This window comes from Ptychodera flava, chromosome 1 (assembly GCF_041260155.1).
Source record: "Ptychodera flava strain L36383 chromosome 1, AS_Pfla_20210202, whole genome shotgun sequence".
NCBI lineage: Eukaryota > Metazoa > Hemichordata > Enteropneusta > Ptychoderidae > Ptychodera > Ptychodera flava.
The window spans coordinates 26,466,223-26,484,298 of NC_091928.1; the positions used below are offsets into that span (position 1 = coordinate 26,466,223).

The 18,076-nt window shown below is 40.3% G+C and overlaps 1 protein-coding gene across 2 annotated transcripts in view; it reads right to left on the reverse strand.

Annotated features, from left to right (window-relative positions):
- The window catches only part of LOC139133864 (uncharacterized), a 33,606-nt gene extending 15,949 nt beyond the window's left edge, over window positions 1–17,657 (reverse strand). The window contains exons 1-4 of one of the 2 annotated variants that reach the window (XM_070700635.1): window positions 17,460–17,657; window positions 13,233–13,355; window positions 2,271–3,181; window positions 1,357–1,454 (exon numbers count right to left, since the gene is read on the reverse strand). In XM_070700635.1, the coding sequence (XP_070556736.1) occupies window positions 1,357–1,454; window positions 2,271–3,181; window positions 13,233–13,355; window positions 17,460–17,529 (1,202 nt within the window). In that variant the 5' untranslated portion in view covers window positions 17,530–17,657. Of the gene's footprint in view, window positions 1–1,356; window positions 1,455–2,270; window positions 3,182–13,232; window positions 13,356–17,459 lie in introns of those variants that run through there. The other variant, XM_070700643.1, reaches the window with a different exon arrangement.
- Window positions 17,658–18,076: the final 419 nt, after the last annotated feature.

Here is an 18,076-nt window from a genome sequence, read left to right on the forward strand (position 1 = left end):
ACCGGCATCATGAAAAGTGAGTTCTACCAGGAAATCCTGCAGAAACATCTTCTACCATTCGTTGAGACACATTACCCAGCGTACCACCAGTTTCAACAAGATAATGACGCAAAACACGTGAGCAAGAGTACGAAAGCATTCATGGAAAACAACAACATAAACCACTGGCCAACCCCACCTGACAAAATTACGCTTACACTTCATATCATTTCTCAGTCATGTTCAGTTTAGGCAATACGACTAGTTTTGATTCGGACAAGTGCTATTTTCACAGGACGTTCATTTTGGTAGGATTTCAGCAAATCATCGTTCCATATGAACGTTTTTAACCCATTTCACTATTCCGATTTTCGAATATGAAAATTAGAAGGGCGATACATGGAAAGACCATACCCCGAATTTTGATTACAGACGCCTGAAAAGTGCATGTCATTATAATGTCGAGACGGTGGAGTCATATTCGGACGGACTGTAGCTGTAGCTTTCCGCGGTCAAGCAGGTTCAGCAGGACGTGCATATCATTAGGTCAACCTCTATTGATCGATCAAAACATTTTATTACAATTTTGTTCAAGGTTTGCGACACCATACCAGTTTCGTCCAGTAAATTACAGCACTGTACCGTGTAGCTAACCCTTATTTATTTATTCTCACGAGAAACTTACAAAACATAAACATTTCTCCATGGGACATAATGTGACACAACTCTTTTACAAAAGGTAAAACTGATATTTATTACGTAAATCTTTACGCTGGAAAACATACTCCAGTAACCATGGTGACTGGAAGTTTGCATTTGTGTCGGCCCAGGGTCAAGCAGGCTCGGCAATTGTAGCAAATCACAAAAAGATCATTAGTGTACCTGTAAAATGCAGTGGAGGCCATGTCGCTAAACGGTTTCTTTGAGCACCGTCAGAGCTGATGCGGCCAAGCGCATTAAAGTGCAGTCAAACGCAAAGTGTCAACTCCCTTTCACGCAGCGTAGGGTGCGCCGCACAGCACGGGACAGTCTAAAAGTGCGCTGCACTTGTGCTGGTACAATAGACAGTGTTGGTACAATGCGTCATTGACACTGGCATTGTGCGATGCACTATGCAAGGTTATACGCGGGCATGACTGTAGTTTGTGCATGATTGTTATGAACTTGTAAATTATGCGTGTTATACCTCATGCTTTATTGCATAAATACAATCAAAACATTAAATTGAGAAGAAAATAAGTCCCTTCTTCGTTTGCAAAATAAAGCACAGAAAATATAATTGCTGACTTCTCTTTATTTTGTGCAATTCATTATTAAATATTCCAGTCTTTTTGTTAGTTCTGTATGCAAGAAGCATGTATAAAAGTATCGACTTACAAATTTTGATCTGTACCACTTGCTTCATTTTCACTTTCACAGGCATCGTAGTCTTCCTCCTCGTCATCACCACTGTCCTGTTTAGGGGAAGACAGGTCCTACAACAGAATTAGGAAAATGTGAATGAGTCAATGTAATAAGTCAACTCTAATTATCCGTACATTCTAAAAAAACGTGAACATTTTTCAGTTGCTGTCACCGATGACTTTTTTCTATCAGAAGGAATTTCAAAGAGTGTGTAACGCTTGTTTATGTTCTAGAGACGTCGCTGATGACCCTGTTGGCGACATGTGATGATGCATGCTGAAGTCATTGAACTTTGAGATCAACACATTCAGTTGTTCGTGCAGAAGTATATCACTTGCTTATTACTTCACAAGAGAAAAACATAACAAATGCAACATAGGAAACAAAATTATAAAAAAAATGAAAGACGTACACTTTATCTGCTCTTTTACAAGACCATGTCACTTAAATCAATTTTATTGAAAAACTAACGAAAATTGAATTTCACATTCACAATGACCAGATGAAATAAGGTCATGCAGGGAAGTACATGTACAGAGTGACTTGTCTTTTGATAAGATTTCATAATTTATGTTCTGGTATACAGCTACTTTTTCTTGTTTTCTTTTACTAAGTTGTAATACAAAGTTTTCACCTTACTAATTGTGGTGGTAGATCTAGAAAGTATTTCACCCAAAAACAATAATGATCAAATATATATCATAAGTCATTGCTAATTAAATCTGTAATAAGTACCTGTATTTTGGTTGGCTTATCAGTAAAATTGCAAATTTAGCCACACTACTTGCATTCATATGCTGTTACGTTGAAATCATGGGTCAACTCAATAAGTACATGTATACATGTACATTACAGTTGCTGTTTCTGCAGAATGTTTTCCTACATACCTTTCCTTCACATGGTTTCTCATTTGCATGGATCAACAGGTGGTCCTTGAACTTGTCTTTCCTTCTAAATGCCTCACCGCACTCCTTACATTTGTACGGTCGGGGCTGTAAATGGTGCGAGAAGTGGCGACGAAGACTTTTGCTGTGCTTGAATGTTTTCCCACACTTCTTGCACTCATACGCTCTGACGGTCGAGTGAACCACAAGGTGATTTCTGAGACTGGGATTTGTTCGAAACCTTTTACCGCACTCCTTGCACTCATAGGGTCTGTAAATCTGGAAGAAAGTCTGGGGAGGTACCGGTGTCTCACCAGACACTCTTTGCTGGGTCAAGTCTTGATCCGTTTGGACAGACACATTGGGCTTCTTCATGGATCTTTGATTGCATTCTTTGCATCCATGAGGTTGCTCAGTCAAATCGATACACTGCCTGGCACTACTGCTTGTCTCTCCTTGAACTTTGCACATTTCGCGGCACTCTGAACATTCACACGGCCCGACTTTTGGACAGACCTGAAGATGGATTATTATCTTTCTTTTACATGTGAAAGTTTCGCCGCAATAGTGGCAAACATGATCTCTGACTGACTGTGATGCCTGTTCTTTGGCATCGCAATCCATTAGAAAAATTATTGATTTCATCCCATCACTTCCGATGCACCCCTTGCTTTGTGAGACCTCATTTCCGACATGCATAATGGCATGGTCTTCTTCAAGGTCAGTGTCAGCAACAGTAGAACACTCAGTATTTGCTCCAGATGATCCTTCATCAGCGGTAGTTGTGACATAACTGAACTCAACATCACGTTCATGTTCAAGGTCTTCGCCACAACTTTTGCTAGTACCAGACCCGTTGAACGCTAAAGTAACATGACCTCGCTGTGCAAGACATTGTATAATCATGGCAGTACCTATTAAAAAAATATATGAAAATATGTAAGTTCAACATGCTTGTACAATTTGTATCTGCAGGACAAGTATTGGATTTCATCAGACTTATGACATTAAGTACTGAAGATCACATTTATGAGATATAGTGTTGTGTTATGTCTAGCAAGATTGCACTTATCCTGTGAGAAGACCAAACAAATTCAATGCCATTGTGTCAAGAACATCTGCATTTTTGCATGGCGTGAAAACCATTTAGTATGATTTGTTTCCAAAGAATGAGATTGAGAAAACAACTGTAAGGTAGTATGCGTCTCGAAAGTGAAAGACTTAAACTTTTGCTCAAACTTTACTCCAGCAATATTTCAACCATTCTTTTTCAAAATCAAGAATAAAAATCAGGGGCTCACTGTGCAAATTTTTGTACTAGAGAAAGATGATTTACCAATATTTGAAATTCAAAATGGCTACCATCCCTGTGTAAACTCGATGAAGAAGAATAAAGTTTTCAATTTTCGAAAAACTAAGACAGTGAACAGTTTTCTTACACTGAGAGCTTTAAAGGTACTGGTATACAGTCACCTGTAATCTAAATATGCCCAAAAGATCAAATTTAGTTCATCAATAGAAACCTGTATACCAAATTTCAAAGCTGTTAGACAAGTACTTTTGAGAAACGCATTTTTTGACCAAAAATAGAAAAAATTGCCCCAAAATTCAAAATTGCAGATTTCATCATTATTTCAATACATATCATTCAGTTTATCTATGGGAACCTGTATACCAAATTTCAAAGCTATCAGATGAGTAATTTGAATATACACATTTTTTGACCAAAATGGCAAAAATTGCCCCAAAATACAAAATTACAGATTTCATTAGAAATTCAATATATATTACTTAGCTCATCTGTAGAAACCTGTATACCAAATTTCAAAGCTATCAGACCAGTACTTTTTGAGAAACACATGTTTTGACCAAAAATGGCAAAAAATGCCCTGTATGGGATGGGGATTTGAGCAAGGTTCTGAGTCAGTATAAATAACTGGATCGACACCCGAATCAGCGTTCAACCGCTTTATTGACTAGAACTCAACAACACTACAACTAGTACTGAACAGTAACATCTAGCACGTGAGAAAAGTATCCATTTTTGGCGGGATACCGCAACATCACAAACTCGATGTGATTGGCTAATGAATACTGAAAGCTGATTGGCTATCATAGTTCAAAGTCTGAATCCGCACAACAAGTCCACGAAAATAAACTTTCATCTCCGATATTTCTCCCGGGCCGCGGAATTTTTGAGAAATAGCTCAATCAATATATCGAATGAAACATGAACATTGTTTTATCTAAACACCAAATGAAATGCTGAAATGTGTCTTTACTCAGTTCTTGTAATGCACATTAATGAGAGCAAGAGTTAACTTCTAATGGGTAAAGTTTGTTCACGGGTCTACTTGTATGTCCCATGGCTGTCTTAATCTCCGCTGATCTTACAAGGTTGTCGCGTCCGTAGTTGAGTCTTTCAACTTTAGCCAAACTCCAATTTAGGCGTCGCTTCACGTCGTCCTGAACAAGTACTATGTCTCCAACCTTGATGGCATTTACAGTTTTTCCGGACAAGTTATGGCTCTCGCGTAGAGCTGGTAAATACTCCGACACCCATCGACGCCAGAATCGCGTGTGAAGTGTAGTTAGCAGAGTATAGCGTTTGTTTAACTCATCGTGGTTGCCATATGTAGGGTCAGTGAGTTTACATCATCAACAGATAGATATGGCAACGTAGTCAAGGGACGACCATGCAGTAGATGAGCTGGAGTTAACGGTATATTGTCTCTAACGTCGGCAGAGACGTAAGTTATCGGCCGGTCGTTCAGCATTGCCTCGACTTCAGTTAGCAGGGTGTTCAGCTCATCGTAGGTTACATACGCACGTCCCAGAGTTTTCTTTATGGCGTTCTTCGTCAGCCCAATCAATCGCTCCCAAAACCCCCAAACCATGGGGCTCGTTTGGGTATGAATTTCCATTCAACTCGTTTATTCACCAAGTAGTCCTTCACTTCAGGCGCGTCGAATAATCGGTTCAATTCGTCCGATGCTGATATGAAGTTTTAGTCGCATTGTGCCAGATCATTTTACTAGGAAGTGAACGTCTCGCTGCGAAACGACGGAACGCTTGCAGGAAACCTCTCGTCGATAAGTCAGTGACTAGCTCTAAATGAACCGCGCGTGTTACTGCACAGGTGAATAGACACGCGTACACTTTTGTGTCACGTACAGTTTTCGTAGATTTGATGTACAAAGCTCCAGTAAAGTCTACTCCTGTCACAGTAAACGGTGGTGTAATGTTCACACGATCTGTTTGGAGAGGTGCCTGTACTGGATATGTGTACGAAGTTCCACTTATCTTACGGCATGTGACGCACTTTCTCAGGAGAGACCTCGCAGTATGTCGTAGTTTCGGGATCCAGAATCGCTGCTGTAAGTTTGTTACAGTTGACTGTACTCCGGCGTGAAGAAGTCGTGAATGTGCGTCGAGAATTAAGTGATCGGTAAATCGATGATTATTCGGCAACAAATCGGGAATTTCACATCGTAGCCGATAGGCGCGTTCTGTAATCTTCCATCGCATCTCAGTATTCCGCTTTCGTCGGCGAAAAGTTTTAGCTGTTTCTGTGTTGTAGCAAACTGTCCTTTCTGTTGCACTGAACGTCTGCCGTAAGTCTCTTGTTGGATATGTTTGATCCAAACGAGTTCCGCGTGTTGTATTTCATCTGCAGTGATGGGTCCGCGTTTCCGAACAGATGATTTCTTCATATTCGAGACGAATCTCATGATCAAGGCAGACACGCGAAGGAGTTTTGGCAGGTTGCTGTATCTGTTCGCGTCCACAATGAATTGTATACCAGTCGCTGGCATTTCGCGTTCCGGTTCGCTGACAATTTTGTTATCTCCTGTCTGATCTGAGTTACCAAGGAGATCGTCGTCTCTTGCAGCTGACAGTGAAACGTGGTGTATGGCACTGTCAAACAATTCGCTGATTGGCCAGTCGCCGTGGTGTAACCAAGAGGGTCCATTCCACCAAAGTTTGTTTGTCTCTAGGTTACGCGCAGAAATCCCTCGGGTTAGCAAATCTGCTGGATTTTCCTTTGTAGGACAGTATTTAGCGGTACAAGAAATTCCTCTGATTTCCTTGACGCGATTGGCAATAAAGACTGGAAGTTTCTTGTCGCTGTTTAACCAGTGTAGAACTATCTCGCTGTCTGACCATAAAATACACTGTTGAATACGTAGTTTATCCATAAATGCGTTGCACAAGAACTTGATTAGCCTTGAGCCAACCAAGGCAGCCATCAACTCCAACTGAGGTAAAGTTAGTTCTTTGAGAGGCGCAACTCGAGTTTTGGCCATCACGATTGCGGTCTTGTTGCCATGACGAAGGTATGCGACCGCACCATATGCCTTCTTGCTTGCATCGGCAAACACGTGTAAGTCGTAGTCTTGACTGTCAGGTTGAATTGGAGAATCGAAGTACTGTCGCTTGAATTTCAGCTCTGTAGTTTTACTGATATCATGCGCTATATCTGTCCACTGTTTACACATTTCGTTACCAAGGGGTTCATCCCAGGCCAGTCCTTTCTTCCATAATTGTTGTATGAACACCTTTGCCTTGACATGAACTGGAGAGAGGTAGCCAAGCGGGTCGTACAAGCTCGCTGTTGTTCTGACGACTTCGCGTTTCGTGGTGAGACTATCGACCGGTTTGTGATCTTTCTTGGCGTACGTTAGTTCATCTGTTTCGGTCAACCAACGAAGTCCAAGTGCGTTTACGGTAGTGTCCGGTTCGAGTTTATGGTCTCTTTCTGCAAGCACGCGAATGTCTTCACAGTTAGACGACCAGCTTCGTAGATTAAATCCGCACGTTTCAAACAAGTGGTTTGACTCTTCATAGTATTCGACCGCATCTTCGTTGCTATCGGTTCCGCTGAGGATATTGTCCACGTAAATATTGTTCTCGAGGTCGGTCGAAGTTGGAGTGCGTTCGCGAGATTCTAAGTGGGTCTTTACAACCGCGTTGAGGATGAATGGGGAGCTGACGGCGCCAAAGAGTATCACCTTGAAACAATACGTTTTGAACGGACTTTCCGGGTTCATTGGTTCGGATAACCACAAGAACTTTGTAAACTGACGGTCACTTTCATCCAATCGCACGTGTAGAAAGGCCTTTTCGATGTCGCTCGAAAAAGCGATGCGGTTTACCCGAAATCGAAGTAGAATTTGCGTTAGGTCGTTCAGTAGAGGCGGGCCCGTTAGTAGGCAATCGTTCAAACTTGGAGAATCGGTCGACTGCTTGCAACTACAGTCATAAACAATCCGTATTGGCGTCGTGGCTGAATCTTTCTTGACTGGGTGATGTGGCAGATAGTGGCCGCTGCGACGCGCGCTTTCATCATCTGTCGTTTCTTCGATGAAATCCGGAAACTTTTGGTCGGAAATGATTTTGTTATAAACCTCCAGAATGTCCGGTGTCAGTCTGGAGCCATAGAACGTGTACGCATCTCCGCGGATTATAGTTTGTAGGCAGGGCTGGATGGTCTGGTTTCCATGGCAACCATGCTACATACTTGCCATTTTCAATGCGTAAGTGAGTGTCTCTGTACAGTTCGAAGTCATCTTTCGTTTTGTTGTTTGCGAGCAGTTCGTCTTTGATACCGATTGTCTCGAGATCCCAATAAACTTTGAGTTGAGACTCTTCTTCGCAGGTGTCTGTGAGAATGTGTAGAATCGTGGCTGGGTTTTTGGTCGCCTTTCGTGAGTGAATGGGACCGGAAAGGAGATATCCGAACTTTGAGGACACGGCGGTAGGTCCTGAGCCACGAATCACGCGATCTTCTACAAAATCCCAATAATAGTCCGCACCGATCAACACAGATATCTCGAATGAAGTAGCATCCGAAACGGGGTGAGCTAGGGTCAATTCTCGTAGGTAGGGTACATCGATGAGCGATCGCGTGACAAAGTTAGTCATTCTTGTGGTGATCTGAGGAACTATGAGCACAGAAATGTCTATTTTCTGTCCAGAGAGCGTATTTAGTGTAAGCGTGGTTACATCGATTGATCTTTCGCGAGGTTGATTGTCACCGAATGATGTCAGCCGAATTACTTCAGTGCCTTTAATCTTCAAACCGAGTTTTGTAGCGAAAGTTCTCGTGACGAATGAACGCGTAGCACCTTCGTCGAATAACACCGTAGCGTCAACTGTTTGGCGTTTCGTAGAGACTGGAACGACGGCTGTTTTGAGAAGGATTGGTCCGTTTCGCGAGTTACTGTTATTGTAGCTCTCCTCCGTCTTGGCAAATTGAACGTGTGTCTCAGTAGCTGGGGTATTTTCGATTGCCTTTGCAGTTTTATCAGTGTTATTGTCCGTGTGATCTTGATGAAGAGACGTGTGATGTTTTCTGCGGCATACACGACAACTGAATCTTGATTTGCACTCACTGACTCGGTGCTTTCCCAAGCAATTGAAACAAAGTTTATCGCGTTTCACAATATCAAGTCGCTTGGCGCGATCTGAGACGACAATGCAGTCGTTGGGAAAATGAGAGTCCTTGCAATAGGCACACGATCTGGATTTCTTGGGTTTAGCGGGTGAAGCTTTGGCGTGAAATGCGGCTGTCATGGATGGTTTATCGGAGGAACCGCAGTCAAGTTCATCGGTTGAGTATCCAGCCTGTAGTGCGTCGATTTCCTTGTAAATCGCTTTCCGTAGATCTGGCTAGATTCCATTCGTTGTTACCGTGTTCCCGTGCGATTTGTTTGCGAGTATTTACTGGAAGTTTTTCCAACACTATGGGTACAAGTAAATCTCCATACGATTCTTCACTTTCCCAAGAGATTGAAGGCCACGAATGTAGCTCTCAAGGGTGTCGTAGAAATTTCTGAGACTACTGAGTTCTCCGTGGGAGTAGGCATGTCCCACAACGCTTTCATGTAGGCGCTTATGATTTTGTGTTTCTGGCCATACCGTTCATCCAAAAGTTGAAGTGCATGTCCGTAGTTTGAACTTGTGAGAGATAGACCTTCGATGGTCCGAGCTGCCTCACCTTGAAGCTGAGCGCGTAAGTACTGGAATTTCTGTACGTCTCCCAGATTTTTGTCGTCATTTACAGCAGACTTGAAGGCGTCAAAGAAACTCACCCATTTCAGTATGTCCCCGGAGAAGGTGGGTAGTTGAAGTTTCGGTAGACTAGTGGTTTTCACAGAAGTAGACTGAGTTGTGGGTAAAGCTCCTCCGTTGTTAGATCTGGCTGGTGATGAGCTTTCCGAATTTCTGTCGATAAATCTGCATATCTTACGTTTCCTGTCGAACACGTTATGGAGATAGTCGTCAGCCTCCTCGATGACTCCTTCGAGTGCACCCTCGTCAACACTTTCGATTATTTTCAAATCTACTGATGCAAGAATATCGTACTTAGAGTTTATCAGTTCACTTAGAGTGATGAGATTGTCGAGGGCAGTCGTCTTGTTGGCTGCAGAGTCGAAAGAGGCGATGAGATTTTCGGCTTTGTTGAAGAGTTTGGTCAGCGAAGCCCGATGGCCTCTTCGCGTTCCCTTCAGTCTCGTGAGTGGTGTCGATACGGGTTGCTCTGGAGCGTCTGCCATCCTGGTCTCGGCACCAAAAAATGTACGGGATGGGGATTTGAGCAAGGTTCTGAGTCAGTATAAATAACTGGATCGACACCCGAATCAGCGTTCAACCGCTTTATTGACTAGAACTCAACAACACTAAAACTAGTACTGAACAGTAACATCTAGAACGTGAGAAAAGTATCCATTTTTGGCGGGATACCGCAACATCACAAACTCGATGTGATTGGCTAATGAATACTGAAAGCTGATTGGCTATCATAGTTCAGAGTCTGAATCCGCACAACAAGTCCACGAAAATAAACTTTCATCTCCGATATTCCCCAAAATTACAAAATTGCAGATTTCATCATAATCTCATAATTATCATTTAGTTCATCTGTAGAAACCTGTACACCAAATTTCAAAGCTATCGGATGAGTAATTTTGATAATACACATTTTTTGACCAAAACTGGTAAAAATTGCCCAAAATTACAAAATTGTAGATTTCATCATAATTTCAATACATATCATTCAGTTCATCTATGGGAACCTGTATACCAAATTTCAAAGCTATCAGATGAGTAGTTTTGAATATACACATTTTTTGACCAAAAATGGCAAAAATTGCCTTAAAAATGCAAATTTGCATATTTCTGCACAATTTGAACAAATCTGAAATAGATTCCCTAGGGACGTATGTACCAAATATCAAAGCTATCTGACTGGCAGTTTTGAAGAAGAAGATTTTTAAAGATTTTTTTACCAGAAATGACAAACATACCGGTAGGACCAAAGTCCCTGAAGCTACTATAGACATGGATACAAATTAAGTATTTCCTGACTGTATGAAATTATCTCACTAAGGTCATCCTAGGGACATGTAAACCAAATATTAAAGCTGTCTGACCAGCGGTTTTGAAAAAACAAGCGACTCAACAGTTGACAGAGCTCTGCTGTGTTATGTAGAGAATAACCTTTTGTGACACATGTATTGATGAAAAAGGTGGATATCTTTGATAGCTCATTTCAGGATGGCCTGACCAAAAACGAAAAAAATTCCGTAAAAATACAGATTTGCATATTTCATCAGACTATATTAGTCTATAATAGCAATAAACGAGAGTTAATTACATTCTAATTAAAGTAAACAAGACTTGCTTAAATCAAGATTTACGTCATAAAAAAACAGCATATCTGTCAGGTTATAAAGAATCTTGAGCTGGTTATCTTTTAATTATATATCTATATTTTCATCCTATTAACCAAGCACATTTTAACTTTCAAATTAACATTGTAAGTAAGTTCTGTTGAATCAGTTGAGACTGTACGTACTCAGAGAAAGCACACTGAAGAGACAAATGTTTGAAACTTAAGAAGTTCAAGGTCATCAAAAGCATTACAAGGAATCATGTTACACTTTCATTGCACTGTTTACACAGATTGCATAATTGCTATAAATAGCACATGAGGAATCTTACAGGCCAGCTTTACCATAAAAACCCTATCACTTTGACCACTCTTTTAATTGACCACTCTATTTTTTTCCTCAAAAAGTAATCTTATTTATCCTTACCAAGTCAACCATAAATGAAATTAGAACTTTTTCTATCTCTATTTATTTGACCACCCTATCATGACAAACTATTATGAGCAATTTCTTTTAGATAACATAAATGGTGGTTCAGAATATATCACAGTTGGGATTCAGGAAAGTTGCCTTTACCGGTACATGTTTTAATCCTCAATTCACTATGAACTGTCAAAAAAAGTTGAACTTTCTGATAATTCCACACTAAAATTATTTTGGCTTTGATGATTTCCTAATTAATTCAATTATTTAAAAATATATTAATTATTTTTTTCTGGGTGAATTGATAGGGTTTATACAGTACAAGAATTACATACAATGTAAGTCAAACTTTGACCAAAAATGACAAAAAAATTCCTTAAAAATACACATTTGCATATTTCATCACAATTTGAACAAATCTAAGTTGGGTTATCCCTAGGGACCTGTATACCAAATAACAAAGCTGTCTGACCAGCGGTTATGAAGAAGAAGATTTTTTACCAAAAACACCTTTTTTGGCATTAATTTGCCTATTTTCAACAATATCAAAAAATTAAAAAAAATAGTTTCTCAAAATCATATTTTCATCTACACAACAAATATCAAATCAGTAAGTACTGCGGTTCTCAAGATATTTGAGTGGACGGACGCCTCACAAACGGACATACATACATACATACATACATACATACAGACTGACGACGGACGCCGGACGGATACCCATCCCAATAGCTTCTATAGACTATAGTCTATAGTAGCTAAAATTGCCTTAAAAATACAAATATGCAAATTTCGCCACGATTTGAAGAAATCTGACTGAAGTCACCCTAAGCAAACTGCATATCAAATTTCAAAGCAATGGGACAAGCGGTTTCAGAGAAGATGATTTTTTTACCAAAAACACCAAAAAATGCCCCAAAAATACAAATATGCAAATTTCACCACGATTTGAACAAACTGAAGTGAGGTCACCTTAAGTGAACTGCATATAAAATTTCAAAGCAATTGGACTTGCGGTTTCAGAGGAGAAGGCAATTGTTGACGGACGACGACGGACGACGAACGACGACGACGGAAAATCAACCTATTTGATAAGCTCCGCGTCGCTGACAGCGGAGCTAAAAAAAGTTGCAGGAAAGTTGAAAGTCTGAATACATATTGCTGAGGCGCATTCTATCCTACAGGTAGAAATGCTAAATGTGAGACAAATGACCAAAATGTTGATTTCCATGTACTTTTCAATGACATTTTAAAACATTTAATGTTAGTGATCTTGTGGGGGGAAAAGCAAACTCTTGTAGAAATTTGTAAAAGTATACTTCCGCTGATGATTTTGCAGTCTTCTTGAATTGTGAAGCGCTAAAATTATTTCATTGATAATGCAGCAATCAATGTACTCCCTGAGGGACCCCACCTCGGGCGATACAGGACAAATGTGGGGAATTAGACCGTGCTTGCCATGAAACAATGTCCAAGAGGGGTGGGGGCAATCGCCTCATATTGATCCCCTAACTCACTTTCATGGACAAGTGCAGAATTTATGAATGTGGGTGGGGGGAAATGTAGGGGATTTTGTCTTGCCCTAGGGGGTAGGCATTTGACAAATTTCATAAAGACTACTTTCCAAATCCCCCACTATGCCCCCAGGTGGGGGGGGGGTTGACACTGACTGCCGCATAATGACATCATGAGACAATTCTACCAATCTTGACTGTACTCATTGATCGATTGAGATAAACCTCTATTCTACCTTAGGATTTTATTTGTAGATTACTTAAAGAAATTGTTGCTGGACAAGCTTTGATGTCAAACTCTGCCAGCACTGGCACCTAAGATACCGGTATGTGTATGTGAATGACAACATTACCATTTCCCGATGACAAATCTTCCCTGAACTGCCGATATATTGTCTGACATGACAACTCGAATTGTTCTGCCAATACATGCAGGTTGCCAGACTTCCGAATTTCTTCACATATCTCTGCACATTCTGTGGAAACAAAGGATTTTGTTGTGAGTACATGTACACTTGATGTTGTAACCTCCATAAATGTAATAATCTCCACAAATGTAATATCAACCATAAATGTAATAAAACAGTCAACCATTAATGTAACAACCCACAACCACAAATGTAATAAACAAATTAACCATAAATGTAATAAAATTCAACCATAAATGTAATAAACTTGAACTAGCATATGTGATCATTTGTTTATCAATGCCCTGAGTAAATAATAACGTTAATAAGACTAGTGTAATGTTATTGCATACTTTCCTGAAACTAGGTTTCCTTTCCGAAGCTCAGAATAGAATAATTTGAGAACACTCTCAGAAAATGGCGAGGTACAGATCAAACCGTTAGATAATGGACGTGGGATAGCAGTTCTAGACATTGACAATAACATAATAAGGAAGCGTCAAAATAAGTTGCAACCAGTGATACCACACAAAGTTTATGACAGATGACTCAGAACAAACAACAGAGAAATATTACGACACAAAACATGTTGACGAGAACATATATCTTCATTTCAATCTAGGGACTGGTCAGTTTCTTCGGCCTGGGGGGGGGGGGGGGGGGGGGCGGTGGATTATATTTTGCCAGCGTCAAAAAGTGGCTGATCCCCCCCTATTCCAAATTTTGAACATAGGGTGACCCCCCCCCATTCCAAATTTGAAAACAGGGTGACCCCCCCCCCCCCCGGGGTGCGACATAGATAAAACAAAAGGTGGACATAAATTATATATATATATATATATATATATATATATATATATATATATAAAATTATATATATAAAATTATATATATATATATATATATATATATATATATAATATTTATATTTTACATTTTACATATTTCTATATTTTAAATAGTCATTCTATGTTTGAATGAAATTGTTGACATGTCAGTTGTAAGATAGGAATTTCAAAGTGTCAATCTTAAAGTTTGAATACAGTATATTTTGAATGAGCTGTATTTTGAATGAGCTGTGAATGTATTTCACACTTTCTATGCTTAACCAGATGTCCTGAACTGTTGTACAGAAATGGATATCAATCATTAATATCAAGGAGGAAAAAGCAGTGAATCAAAAACTTTGATGGGTGTTAAGACTTGCCAACCATCCAATTAAATCTCCTGAGGAGCCATAGAGAGCTTTTTTAGCCAAATCTGATGTGTACAGTGTCTGAGAGGACCTTTTCTTTTAACATTGAAACCATAAAAGCACAGCTAATAATGACAAAAACTGCCTTTTTTAACTGTTATTTTGTTCATAAACCTGTGAAACAAAGGAAAATAATTGCATCAATGAGAAGGAAAGGTATCTTGTCATTTTTCTATCTCTAAAATAAGTCACTGTATCAAATATATATTGTGAAATATTTGTGCATGTTGCTTTCTCATACTGAATTCTCATAGAGAGAACAGAAAAGTGTCAGGAATGCCGAAAAATATGAAACATCCTGATATCTCTGATATATATGCCTTGTATATTAAAGTCATGCTCCTGAAGGGCATGCTGAAAAATGTCTGATATATTAAAGTAATGAGCTTGAAGAGCACGCTGAAAAATATTGAACATACAGATATCTCTGATGTATGTATGCTTGATATGTTAAAGTTGGGCGTGCTGAAAAATATGACTGATTATTAAAGTTACGCGCCCGAAGGGCGCGCCGAAAAATACAACTGAATGATGAAATTTGTGGCTGACACTAGCATTTTAGGCAATGATGAGCCTATGTCAAAATTCAAAAACACACTGACCCCCCTATTGGGCATTTCAAAAACATGGTGACCCCCCCTATCACCAAAGTCAAAAACAGGGTGACCCCCCCATGAATCCACCAGGCTGAAGAAACTGACAGTCTCCTAGTAAAAACAATACGAACACAGTAGAACAAAATTAGACATCCTAGCATCCCCAGTGAAGGAACAAACTTCAAGTGGGACAACATATGAATACAGACAATCTGTCGATTATTCCACACAATTTATCAACTGGAGACGAATTGGAGGCGACTGATTAAGAAAGTACGGCAAAATTCGAAAAAACGGCGTTAAAGGATTGTAGTGTTATACAGTCTCCTCCACTTTGGAGTAGAGACTGCACTGACATTCAGATTACAGCTGTGTCTCGCCATGGCCGATCAGTTCTGTACACAAAATAGGGAAACGCAAAATGCACTTTCAAATATACAAAATACACTAAACGCAAATAATTAAGATACGAATAATGTGTGGAGTTGCATTCCTTATTACATAGGTAAATATTTTTGGGCTAATTCTTCAATTGCGATGACAAAATAGATTTATTACATTTATGGTTGACAAGTGTTACATTTATGGGTAATTTTTTTATTACATTTATGGTTACCATTTATTACAATTGTGGTTGGTTTTTTTATTACATTTATGGTTGATTTTTGTTACATTTATGGATGATATTACATTTATGGGTGCATTTTATTACAATTATGGTTGATGTTACATTTATGGAGATTATTACATTTGTGGAGGTTACGGATGTCACAGTATGACCATGGAGGTCTCTACTACCTCCATGGTATGACATATTACCTACGTGCTATTGCAGAAGGAGATTGTTTACTATTTTTCCTTCTGCTATATTGTTCACTTAAAGCAAATCATAGACAATTTTAAATTGTTACACATCTAACACAAATTCTACAGATCTGGAGAATTTTTCATTGAGAGAAAGACTGTAATCACAGTCGTTTGGAGAGCTATTCAGCCTGGGACTATTCGCCCCATAGACGAGAGTACAGAAGCGAGAAATACCTCACAGTCGTTTGGAGAGCTATTCAGCGCTGGGACTATTCGCCCCATAGACGAGAGTACAGAAACGAGAAATACCTCACAGTCGTTTGGAGAGCTATTCAGCGCTGGGACTATTCGCCCCATAGACGAGAGTACAGAAGCGAGAAATACCTCAAGTCTGGAAACAGAATGGCTATAAAAACCACGCCATGTCACATTCCGTGTCCGATTTCACTGTGAAAATTAGCAAGTTCATCTGTTATGCAACCGTCGATCGTTCCCTATCATTCTAAAATTTCATACCTGATACTTTATCTGATTCAAAAACGCTCGTTTCGTGTGATTTTCGGCCGAATTCGACGGACACCTCGCCAAAACCTGGGGGTGAGCAACATTCCGGTCACCTCTTGGGTACCTCCACTTTACTGACGTTGGCGCCGCCTACCCATGAGGGATGACTGGAATGTTGCTCACGCTTATGTTTTGGCCAGGTGTCTCTCGAACTCGGCCGAAAATCACAGGAAATGAGCATTTTGTAAGCAGATGAAGTATCAGGTATGAATTTTCGTGTGATTTTCGGCCGAATTCAGAAGACACGTCGCCAAAACATAAGGCATGAACAACCTTCAAGTCACCCCTCATAGGTACGCGGCGCTAACGTCAGTAAAGTGGAGGTGCCCAACGTCCACTGTGAGGTGACCGGAATGTTGCTCATCCCCAGGTTCTGGCGAGGTGTCCGTCGAATTCGGCCGAAAATCACACGAAACGAGCGTTTTTGAATCAGATAAAGTATCAGGTATGAAATTTTAGAATGATAGGGAACGATCGACGGTTGCATGATAGATGAACTTGCTAATTTTCACAGTGAAATCAGACACGGAATGTGACATGGCGTGGTTTTTATAGCCATTCTGTTTCCAGACTTGAGGTATTTCTCGCTTCTGTACACTCGTCTATGGGGCGAATAGTCCCAGCGCTGAATAGCTCTCCAAACGACTGTGATGTAATCGGGATGGCTGTATCAAAATACAATATTTCTAAGTCACCCGATCGGGAGAAAATCCCCCTTTTGGTCTAGTGTTGCTGGTGTCTCTACCAAACCCACTTCGCCGTGGGTACCAAATCGTCCCAAAATCACAAAGGATCACAGTGCACCGTGGTATTTTTCATGTAACTTTGAGTCAAAGTTAAATGAAAAATACATGGTCAAAGTTTGACCACAGTACCGCGGAGTGACTGTGCTTGGAGTCCGGACGCGACCACAAAGGGACCTTGGCAATAACGGACTGAGGACAGACTTACCGTTGGGGCTTAACTGAAGAACAGACCCGAAACTCGATTGCAAGGTAGTCGTTTGCTCAGGAGAGGTCATGCTAACAGCCTAAATTTTTCTCAACTGATCGTTCTCTGAAAAGGAAAAGCTAGACTCTCGAGCTCACTCCGCAGCTCTCAAAGATATCGCCATGATTATCGTTTGCTCTTTAACCTTTGAACTGCACGACCTTGTCTGTATTGACGCCACCAACGGCCGACAAGTGAAACACATTCACCAGCTGATTCACCAGTCTCTGCACCCTTTCTACCGCTGCCTCTGGCTGTCACAGCTGCACAGTGTGAAGTGCTAACAAAGAGAAAGGGGAGCAGGCAACCAGACTGATTCACATCTTGCGAGGGGCTTCTCAACAATGGGAAAACGCATAGGAAACTTATTAAAGACGTTTGAGCTATCCTATTGCCTATTGTTATCAGAATGCAAATGCTATATAAACTATTTCAGGCTTGAGATACATGCAGGGTCACGTCCAATGCAAGATTGATAGAGATTGCATTCAAGTATGGGCAAGGAGACATTATCAAGTTTGCTTAAAAAATATTATAAAACTAATTACGGGCTTCAAAATAATATGTGACTTGAGGAG